The following is a 12,021-nucleotide window of genomic DNA, read 5'->3' as shown; positions in this document are numbered from 1 at the left end:
ACAGCTCATCTCTCACTTATGTACAACTATAAGCAAAAGTCCAAAATGAATTATCTTAATCAAAATTAAACTTCCTAAACCAGAACGAAAAAATATAAGCCATCAAAAGGATGCGATGCAAACTTCATGCTAGGATAAAGTATCTATCAAAATTAATCTCAATGCAGGTCAATTTCTAAGCATGTAAAACAAAAACATAAAAGAACAAAGAATCCGAAGAAATCTGCTTACTCCCTTTCTTCCGATTTATGTGACACTATTTACTTTTTAGTCTGTTCGCAAGAAAATGACAACTTTCTATATTTGGAAACTATCAGCTTTATACTTTTCATTTTGCCCTTTTCTTATTACCATGATGCAAGGGTTTGCTTGTGAGTACCTCGACTAATTCCACATGTAGTTACTACCTCTCACCAGCGAAATAGGGACGGAGCTAGATAGGTTGAAGGGGTTTATCCGAACCCTCTTCAGCGAAAAATTACACTGTATATACAAGGTTAAAATTATTTTTATGTATATATATATAGTAGAGGTTAAATCCCCTTGGTTTCTTCGTGTATTTACTTTTTTATATCTTTGACCCCTTTAATGAAAATCCTGGCTCCGCCACTGTAGCAAAGGTACCGTGTAACTCTGCCAATTGAGGCTTTACATGATTACTAATGCTATGATATATTTAAGACCAAACGCTCCAAAGTCTCTTTCTTTCTTTCTTAAATATTGTATCCAGTCAAATAATTTCACAAAAAATGAACGAGCGTTATTATTTTTGTCTTGGGGTTGTCTTTTAATCTAACAGAAACTAACAGCCTTCCGGAAACAAACCATAATAGTCATAAATTCATAACAATGCACAAAGAAACAAATTGAAACTGAGCTGCAAACCTGACCATCTCAAACACCAACTACAACTCTATTCTTCGCCAAATCTGCTGCCTTATACAAAAACCAAAAACAACAACTATAAGCTTTTTATTCATCAACAAAAGACTCAGTAGCAATCCATCAAAAGGTAAAATAGAAAAGGGAAACTTACCAATATGTACAGTTTGACTAAACTTATTTACCAATATGGCTGAAATATACAAAACCTATACACTGATTATATATATTATAGGTATAGGTATGTTCGGGCCCTAATGCAGGTACATCGAGTGGGAAACCAAAAAAAGCATATGCATAGGTATGTATATCCTATGTATAATATATGTATATTATACATTTAAATAATACATTTGGTCATATTTTGTAAATTAGATCACCCAAAGGCATCAGACGGTAATTTTCCCAATTAAAAAAACCCTAATAGCCTGACATTTACGTTGAAGGGAAAATAACACTCTATGTCTATTTGGAGAAAATATTACCGAAATGGCCCATATTTCTAATCTTACCGAAATGGATCTATCATATATTATTATACGCTTTTATACAAGGTTGATACATTGTCTACAATAAGTGTATAATGTGTATATCGTGTGTATAAACACTGTTGAAAAAAATTGGCTATGCGAATGTAAATTAAAAATATGGGTACGTGGATGTAATATTTTATATTGAATAAACCCATTAAAAAAAAAGGACGATTCTAAGCTTTTTGTTCATCAATAGAAAAAACCTAGTAACAACCCACCCAAAAAAAAAAAAAAAAAAGAGGAAAAAAATTCATCTTTTCATATATAAGTTGTTACAGGTGAAGGAAAAATGAAAAGGGTAAGTGGGAAATGAAAAAATTAAAATAAAAATTGAAACCTTGAGAAAGAGAAGATGCGATTGTGTAAAAGATCAGAGGTGCCACCAAGAACCAAAGCTGTGTAAGTATTAGTGATTTGTTCTTCAATTATTGCCATTACAGGAACTTTGATTTGTATTTATTAGAAATTTTATAATGAAGTGTATTATTAGATCAAATTTATTTGAAAAAGAAAGATAAAGTCTTATGAACGAATATTAGGATACTCCATTTCATTTAACTCAGGCATTTAGATTAATATGTTAATATTAGCTTAAAATTTAAATTTGCAAATAGATGGAGTCAATCAAACACATAAAATAATTTAAATTCACTTTACACTGAATTGATTAAATGATCCTCTATAAAATATAACAAATCCCGTCTGTTATTTCAGAATTGCTCATGTATACAGAGTGTCACATACTTCTATTCATTTTGTAAAGACCCCTTTTAACTAATTTCCTTTTTTTTTTCATGCCTTTGTTCCTCAAATCAGTGGATCTTTTATTTGTTATTTTTTTTAATTGTTAAGTAAGTTTTACCGGGTAAATGAGAGACTAATTTACTTGGTTAAAAAAATAAAAAAATATTAATTGGTAATAGAATTTATCTACCGAGTAAATATTATTGATCCCTTCTCTTGCTCTCTAGGAATAAAATTGGTTTTATGTTCATGTTAGCGATTTCTGATATGAAATTCGGCTTTCAGTAAAGGGAAGGAGTTGTTTTTTATGTGACACTTATTTGGTGAAGAATGTACGTAGACTCTGACTCTTTTTATTGGGATTTACCTTGGATTTCCATTTCTTTCAGGTAAGGATAAGTCCTTATCATTGACAAGAATGTACCATCTGAAGTGTCTGTTTAAGCGCATATCATGGGTTCAAACTTTACAACTGAGTTGATACCTAGCTAGTACTTAAGTCAGAGTAGCGTAAAAGGATAGGTTAATGCTCCCCGAATTATAAAACTTATGCAGAATTGAAATTTAGCCAAATAAATCCAATTTCTCGATTATAAAAAAAATCAAGAATCAAGATTTACTCTTTGGTCAATTTTGGACAACAATTGATGGTATAGGAAAGGCAAGGATGTATGTGGCCTTGTTGTTCTGCCTGCTTAGTAGAATATGATGTTGTAGGGGAAGAGGACATGAGACAAGTGGAAAATCACGAAGAGGGTGTCCTTTTTTTTGAATAGATAAATATGAATCTGATCATAATAATATGGTTAAATGTATCTCTTTAATTAGACGCAACTCGTGCAGTGTGATTTAGGCTCGTGAAGTGTGATTTAGGCATACATTACGAGTTTGAACTCTGTCACGGACTAAAATCAAGAATGTAAGTGGGAGCAGGGTAGAGGAGCGGTTTCATACTCCCCTGAATGTCGAACTTGTGAGCATGATTATGGGTTGTGCTAGCAAATTCACATGTCTGTACTCTACTGAACTTCACGATGCAAATCGTGTCTTCGCCACTGGTAATTCCAATTTAGTAGAATGAGATGCTGTAGGAGGAGACAAACATGACACAAGTTGGAAAACATGTTGAGGATGTCCGTTTTCTTGAATAGATAACATGAATCTAATCATAAAATATAGTCCATAGGACCATGAATTCATCTTTTTCATGTATAAGTTGTAAAAGTTGAAGGAAAAATGAAAAGGGTAAGTGGAAAATGGAGGAAAAATAAAAAACCCACAATCAAAAGGACAATTCTACGCTTCTTGTTGATTAACAAAAAAGGACAATTCTAAGTTTTTGGTTCATCAACCAAAAAAAAAAAGTAACAACCCACCAAAAAAAGAGAAAAAATTCAAGCTTTTTTATTTTAATTTGCAAAAAAAGAAGCGGGAAATGAAAAGGGTAAGTGGGAAAATGAATAAAAATAAATTGAAACCTTGAGAAATAGATGATGGCCATTGTGTAAACGATCAAAGGTGCCACCAAGAACCAAAGCTGTGTAAGTATTAGTGATTTGTTCTTCATTTATTGCCATTAAAAGTTTTATGAAGGAGAATTAGGATATTTACCCTTTGAATTAATATTTTAATATTTTGCTTAAAATTCAAATGATAAAATTTACATTTGCAAATAATTGTTGTCAACCAAATATTTATAATTATTTAGATTCACTTTATACCATTTTTTTCACGTCTTTGTTCCTCAAATCAGTGGATATTTTATTTAGTTAATCTTGTATTTATTAAGTTTTACTAGGTAATCTACCCGCGCTCCGCGCGGTCATAAGTAACCTCAATAAGCTTAAGATAAATTTCGGTAAAACAAAAGATATTCAGAACATCTCAACAAAATTTGGATGATTGGCATTATTACATATTTTAAGAATTGTTAATATATAATGAATAATTAAAAAGTCTTGATGTTCGATCAATTTTGCCATTTACATATCTTTTTTTGAAGCGCCACATTTATTTAGTAATATAATTATCTTCTCAATGTTGATTGATATTTCATGAAATAATTAATCATCGTTTTCGCTCTGAATACAATATACTCATTTTTTTTCAAGTTCATGGTGTTAAAGTTTTCTGAATTATTATCCGTTAAAATTAATGTAAGTTTAAATAAGTCAAATCATAAACGATTTAGAAGAATTTTGACTAAAACTAAGTTAATAACTATCTTGCAAGGAAATTGCTTGGCACAATCTTCTTTAGAGTGTCTTCACCCTTCCAGTAATTGTTGCATTAGTTCAGTTCTTTGGCTAATAACAAAATTTAAAAGGAAGGAAAAAAAAAAAAAAAAAGAGGAAGGCAGAGTACTAAGAAAAAGAAAACAAATAGATTGCATATAGTAAATATTTGTGATTTACTCTCCTAAAACAGAGCTCTATCTTTAATTTAGAAAATGCATCTTCAATATTATTATAATTCTGATAGAAAAAGAGATAAGACTATGAGTAAAAACCACCATCTTAAGAATTTATGGAGTTTATCATTTTGCACTATTGGAGGCCTAAATTTTCAATTTATAAGTTTAGGAAAAAACTATTATTTTAGGCAGGAATAAAATCTCTTGCCCTCTTAATATTGAATAGAAGAAAATGGCCTTAGAATAAATGACTTAATTAAAGCTTGTAGTCGATACATGCATCTTTCATACAAACACTTTCATGAGACATGGTAATGTGGTTAACAAAAAGAATATGTAATTTTGATACCGAAAACTCCTCGAAGTTGTTTGAATATAGAAATAATACCAAGGAAAATGTGAACTTCTCAGCTTAAATTATCTTGAATTATGTGGGAGCCAACAAATCTTGCCAAAGCTTTTTTGCAATCAAATAACATTCCTCAAAAATAAGAAAAGACCAAATAAACAATTGCTCATTTTGGATACTTTCATATTTTTTGAGTAAATTCATATTATTTGCATACTTTTGTATAACGTACTATGTCAGTTTCGATTTATGTGGACCCATTTCTTTATTAGTCCGTGCCAAAAGAAATGATCCCTTTATTTAGAAACAATATACTTTTATACAATTATTTATAGCCACACCAAATATATATGACTCATTTAACACCACAAGTGTAAAAATCTTCTCTTCTTTTTTAAATTTAGTACCTAGTCAAATGAGTTCATATAAATTGAAACGGAGGGAATATAGTTTAGTATACATTATCAATTTATTATACATTATCAATGAAGTATATTTAAGTTTTATCTATTAATAAATTCCAAGAACTATTAACAATTAAAAAATCAAAATTACTTATTACATGGAAAAAATTAAAAGTATTATCGGTTGTAGCCCATCCAAAGCATGTTTTTATAAAAGCATGTTATTATTACCTTAGATATGATGACATAAATTAAAGGAAGAAAAATTCGTAAGCGTCCGCATAACATTTGAAAATTATAAAATGACAGTTAATAATAAATTTAAGTTAAGCGCATCAACAAAAAGTAATAGTATCATTAAAATTCTAAAAGTAAAAAAGAATGATTATTATCTAACAATTGATCACATGCTATAGAACTTTTTAAAATTATAAAAGCATTAGTTAACAAATTAAATTAAGAAGAGAAGGAACAAAAAATAATTTCCTTTAAAACCTTAAAATAAGAAAATAATTACCATATAATCTAACAATTTTATTTTCTTTTTTTCTCAGACTAAGATGCGAGTATATATGTATTCTTTTAGATTCTTACACTGAATCCTTTTTAAAAATAAAGGTTACAAGTTCTCGTCTAAATTCATACATTAATACATTGAATCCGTTCTAAAATAATGGATGAGTTTTTAATCATCTACCAACACAAGCAAAAATCTTAACACCTCAAATTACCAAACAAACTACAACATTGTTGGTGGTTAAAAAAATCACCAAACTTACCATCTAAAAAGAACTAAGAATTCAAATAATTCTCAACAAATGATTTTTTTTGTTCTAAACCAAAATATTATTGAAGTTAGTGATGTAAAAAGTGACGTTTCGACTTCTTTTAGTAGATTTTTAAATTGACGTGATCATATAGTGTAAAAAAAATTGCTCTATAAATATCATATAGCCTGCCGTAGCATGCTATTTTCTTGAATTATCACATTACATGTCAACTTAGACACATCGACAAACTTTCAGTGCATATATAGATTAATGCCTCGTTAATTACCTTTTAACTGGCTAATTGAATATTTGTATTTCTTGGCTCAACTTTTAAGATGGATGACCTCCAGCCTCTCTGTAGTCTATGGCCTTCACAAACTGCAATTCAATTTGCAAGAGAAAGTTACTCATTGATAAACTCAATTCTAGATAAACTTTTCGCTAAAGCCTACAACATGAAAATGAAATCATTCGACTAAGACTAAAAGTAGAGCAGATCTTTGTGCATTTACCTAGGGTAATAGAAATATGAAGTTAAACCTTAACAGAAAACTTTTCTGTTTGCAATAGAAAGTTACTTGTTGATAAACTGAAGTATAGATAATCTTTTCTCTAAAGCCTACAACATAAAAATGAACGCCAAAATCATTGAAGTAACATTAAAAGTAGAAATGATCATTGTGCATTTATCTTGGGGATCCAAAATTTGAAGTTGAACTTTCAGAAAATACTTTCGGTTTGCAAGAGAAAGTTACTCGTTCATAAACTGAATTCTAGATAATCTTTTCGCTAAAGCCTACAACATGTTAATGAACGTCAAATAATTGGACTAAGACTAAAAGTAGAGCGGTTATTTGTGTATTTACCTTGGGTATCCAAAATCTGAAGTTGAACCCTGTAAATTATCTCAAAATTTTAAAAGGTAAAAGTACTTAACTTGGTGGAAAAATATTCAGTATCACATGAATATTTCAGAACCAAGTAATATACAAAAACAAAGAATGAAAATGGAACAATAAAAACTGTAAATTTGTTGAGAAGGGGAGAGTGCATGGGGTAATGAAGGGTCAAACTAAGAGGAGTAAACAAATCATGTGATGTTTGGATTAAAACCTAAAGTGTCCATTCTATTTTGGCAGGGAAAGAGGCGTTCAGGGCACCTGTTAAAATTTTAGTGACCACAATTAGTTTCAAACAGGTAACCGTTTCATTATATGCCTTTCCATTATGTAAGTTAAGGCAACGGTTCATTAGTTACGAAAGGATGTAAATTTAATATGTTAATTTTAAAAATATAGTAAAAGGCAAAAAAATGACAAAAAAGATAAATGTCTTTCTAAGGTTCTGAGGCGTGCTACGTCAGCGGGCCTATAGCTTGCTTTTATATATATATATGATTGGGTAAATGATAGAACATTTTACCTGGTAAAATGTAAAGAAGAAATATAATTTGGTAAAAGAAAATATTTATCGAGTAAATATTATTGATCCCTTCCCTTGCTCTCCAGGAATAGAGTTGGTTTGTTCTGTTTCTATACGCTTATGTAAACATTGAAATTTTATGAGACTCTACAAGACGAGTCTATTCCATCTTCAAACTTTAATGTCCATTTTTGGAGTTACTATATCCTAAACTCTAGCTCACGCCTATATAAATGGAAACATTCACTTGAAAAGTCATCTCGAAAATTCCATAAATCTCTGGGATATGATCAATGCATCAAATATTGCCTTTATCATACCGCCCGACATTCTTGGAGATCGAATATATCACAAGGAGGTCATCATACGTTCGAGAAATACGCTACTAACAACCCTCGAATTACGGAGAAAAACACTACTGACAACCCTCAAATTACGGAGAAAATTCGAGAATAAACAGAATTATGCTCGCACTATTTATTAATAAAATATTTTTGTTTCTTCATATTTTGTTACTCGTTCGTCAATTTTGGATGTTGTAGGGGAACTGGGAAGAGGACATGGGACAAGTGGAATATCATGTTGAGGATGTCCTTTTTCTTGAATAGATAATATAAATCTGATCATAATAATATGGTCAAATGTATCTCTTTAGTTAGACACAACTCGTGAAACGTGAGTTAGACATATGTCACGAGTTTGAACTCTGTCATGGACTAAAAAAAAGTATTTAAGTGGGAGCAAGATAGAGGAGCAGGTTCATACTCCCCTGAATTTTGAACTTGTGAGCACGATTATGAGTTGTGACAGCAAATTCACGTCTGTACTCTAGTTGTTGTGGGTGGCAACTGGCAGGGGTGAATTGACCCTTCGCCTGAAAATTACACTTTATATAAAAAATTAATTATTCTTTATGTGTATATATTAGATACTGAATATTATGATGAAAATCATGTATCTGCACTATGGATGATTATTCTAATTTAGTGGACTGAGGTGTTGTAGGAGGAGACAACATGGGACAAGTGGGAAAACATGTTGAGGATGTCCTTTTTCTTGAATAGATAACAAGACTCTTTCATAAAATATAGTCCATGAATCTATTCAGTTAGTGGAAAATAGTTACTCTCATAAAATAACTCTTTTCAAAATATCCATTTGCATAATCAATCATTGATATAAAATAATTTTCCAAAAACTGTCCAAAAAGCTGCTCCTCTGTTCCTTTCTCTTTTTGGCTTCCTTTTGGAACAATTTTTAACTTCTTAACCAACTTATGGGACCATAATGTCACTTCTCTGTGTTTGAAGACATATTGAAAGATCTTGACCATTGATTTTAGACGAGTGTACGTTATATAATTGACATTAGAGGTCATCTAAAAGATAGTAACTACATACAAACGCCTATAATAAATGAGAACAGTCATATGAAAAAATAAGGCAGATGATCTGCTACAAAGACTTGTTGCACAACGACTAACATCGAAATGGAGAGAGCCCATCAATGAAATTGATCTAGGATTGATCAAATTTGCCTTGTTATGTGAGAAATGAATGAATCCAACTCCATAGTCTTAATGCCACCTTCTGCTACTGATTTCTTAAGAGCTGCACTTAAATCCATTGCTCGGTTCCTCATCTCCTCTCCTTCTTTAGACACCATTAATTTTTCAACTGCTGCTTGCACCACGCCACGTGTCACCACCTCGTGCCTGGGGGTCCAATCCTTAACGACTACGCCAACTTTCAAAACCTTTGTGACCAATACGGTGTTTCGGGGTTGATCCGAATGCATTGGCCATGCTGCTATTGGCACGCCCATCGAAATGCTTTCCATGCACGAATTCCATCCACAATGACTCATGAAACCGCCAACGGAAGAATGTGCCAATATTTCCAACTGAGGTGCCCAATCTCTCAACACAATCCCCTTATCTTTAACTCTCTCCTCAAACCCTTTTGGCAATTCGATCTTTCTTGCTTCATCCTTCGCGAAAACATTACCTTTATCGGCATCCCTCAGCACCCAAATGAACTTCTGCTCACTCTTCTCCAATCCGGTTGCAATCTCTTTGATCTGTTCATCCGAGAATGAAGTTGTGGTCCCAAATGACACGAAAATGACCGAGTTTGTTTCGTGTTTGTCTAGCCAAGTTAAACATTTATGGTGCTTGTGACAACTTTTGGTCCCATGTTGGACTAAAACAGGATTAAATGGTCCAAGTGCCCATTGCTTCTTGTTATTGCTGATTTGTTCCTTTGACAGCAAATCAAGAAAAGGACCTTCTATAACTCTACATGTGTTGTAAATTTTCCCTGAATTGAACTTCATATAATCATATTCTCTTTTGATGAACTTTTCAAATTCAGGAGTAAAACAACCATCAAGTGAAGGAACATCATTTAACATTTTTGCATCAATGTCAAAAGGTTTGCCCATGTTCTCCCACATGAACAAGAAGAGTGTAAATGCTGACACACTATGGAAAGCATAGGCCTCAGCATTAGGCAAGTACACGAAATCTTGAACGACGGATCCCATCAACGAGTCATGGATGATGACAACTCTCTGTGCTTTAGACGAGAGGTCGCGCAGGATTTTGTCCAAAGGCTTACGCAGATAAGAAGATGACTCGAACAAGGGTTGCAGATGGCTCGGGAACTTGATCGAGGAATTTGGATTAGGAGGGGGAGATTTGAGGAATGGTGTTGATAGTTCATGAAAATGGATGTTGTTGTTGATGAATGAAAATGGATCATGAACTCTTAATTTAGCTTGATGAGTGTGTGTCATGGTTGTAACATAGTGGACTTGTATGTTGTGTGATGCAATCAGTCTACATAGTTGGAGAAGTTGATTTAGATGGCCTTGTGCTGGAAAAGGGACAACAACTACTGCGATTTCATGATGATTCTTTTGGCTATGGTTTTGGAAATGGAGATTGGAAGCCATTATAGAACTAACTATATGAGTGTTTTATTTCTAAGCTATATATGCTTTACACACACATATATATATAGAAAGATATATGGGAAGTTTTTTTTTTTTTTAGGTTCAATGTTTGGGCTAGCAACTTGTCCCAATTTACCCTATTTTATTGTGTGTTTGGGAGACTAGTTGTTGAACATTCTCTATTTGTGTCGTTTTATGTGTTACTATTTTCTTAGTAGTTTGTTTAGAAAAGAATGACATCTCCTTATATGTGATGACTATATAATTTAAAACTTTTCATTTTACCCTTGATGACACGCTTTTATAACCACAGAGAAGTGTCATGGTAAGTTTAAGACTACAAGTTTTGGAACATTTTCTTTCTTTCTTGAATTCTGCCCAAATCTAATTCCACCGCATAAATTGGAATGAATGGTGTACATACTAACATGGGATATTTAAATCAAATATTAATTTCAAGAGTCACAAATTAAAGTGATAGTATATTGATCAGTCTTGGAACACACTGACCTGATTAATTCAAATTTGTATCGCGCAGGACTCATACAAGGGCAATCGCTCCCTGTTAAGAATTTCTCAACTCCATGACTCGAACAGAGACTTCTGATTAAAAATGGACAGATTCATCAATCCAACTAATTGATAGAAGTTATATGTATGCAAGACACACATCTTATACTCATTGGTTTAGCGTAAACAACGAATGTGAGTAATTATTATTTTTTACTCCGCTGTAATGCAGACGATATTGGAACAGGGGTAAAATGAAATTGTTCCTTTTAGCAATACAAAATTACATTAAGTCATACCATATGAATTAACAGATGTAGTGGAGGAATAAAATACTAGCAAATTCACACAAAAAGTCTAGTAGTATGATGCAAAGATTTGAATACAGGGTTCTTAGTTTGCCACAAGCTTCTTTCTTATCTACTTTTGTGACGTTTATTTGATAGCGATTGCGTTTTAAAATGTCAGTTTGACGTACTCTTATATAAAAAATAGGAGTAAAAAATATATCAAAATTGATATTCGCAAAAAATTTGTTCGACGAAAAAAGAATTATATATCAAATTCCAGACATATTACCATTTTAAACACGACGTTTAAGAAAAATATAGATTTTTAGAAGCCGTAATCTTAAATAAGTTATGATATATATATCTATACTATAATAAAAGCACGAAGGGCTTTAGAAATGTTGGATTGAACTTTTTACTTTCTTTAAAAAACTCACAAAATATACATTTACTATTTTTCTAATATTTAACCACTAATTAATTAATTAATTTACTGTCGTATATAGCCTTTGATTAGGTTTAGGATTCTTTAGCTTTTCTTTGTTTAGATCTAGAACTCTTTAGGCGGCTTTCCTTTAGGTTTAGGCTTCTGTAAGTTTTTCTTTGTCTATGATGATTTGTTGTAGAGCTTTAGGATTCTTTTATTGCCATTGTTAATGTTAATTGATGTATACTTTTCTTATGCGTTAAAATTTATACAAATGTACTTGTGATTCAAGAATTTTCTCTGCTTTTGACTTCTTTTTTAT

The 12,021-nt window shown here is 31.8% G+C and overlaps 1 protein-coding gene across 1 annotated transcript; it reads right to left on the bottom strand.

The window, feature by feature from the left end:
• Window positions 1-8,832: 8,832 nt before the first annotated feature.
• On the bottom strand, window positions 8,833-10,734 carry LOC132614536 (zeatin O-glucosyltransferase-like). The gene has a single exon (XM_060329001.1). The coding sequence runs from the start codon at window positions 10,470-10,472 to the stop codon at window positions 9,045-9,047; it is 1,428 nt and encodes a 475-aa protein (XP_060184984.1). The 5' UTR covers window positions 10,473-10,734; the 3' UTR covers window positions 8,833-9,044.
• Window positions 10,735-12,021: the final 1,287 nt, after the last annotated feature.

This window comes from Lycium barbarum, chromosome 10 (assembly GCF_019175385.1).
Source record: "Lycium barbarum isolate Lr01 chromosome 10, ASM1917538v2, whole genome shotgun sequence".
Classification (NCBI taxonomy): domain Eukaryota; kingdom Viridiplantae; phylum Streptophyta; class Magnoliopsida; order Solanales; family Solanaceae; genus Lycium; species Lycium barbarum.
Note: the sequence above shows the minus strand (reverse complement) of the source record. Positions and strands in the feature narration are given on the sequence as shown.

Excerpts from the sequence above, each read along its gene's own strand:
- LOC132614536 (XM_060329001.1), bottom strand. The coding sequence starts at position 10,472 with ATGGCTTCCAATCTCCATTTCCAAAACCATAGCCAAAAGAATCATCAT.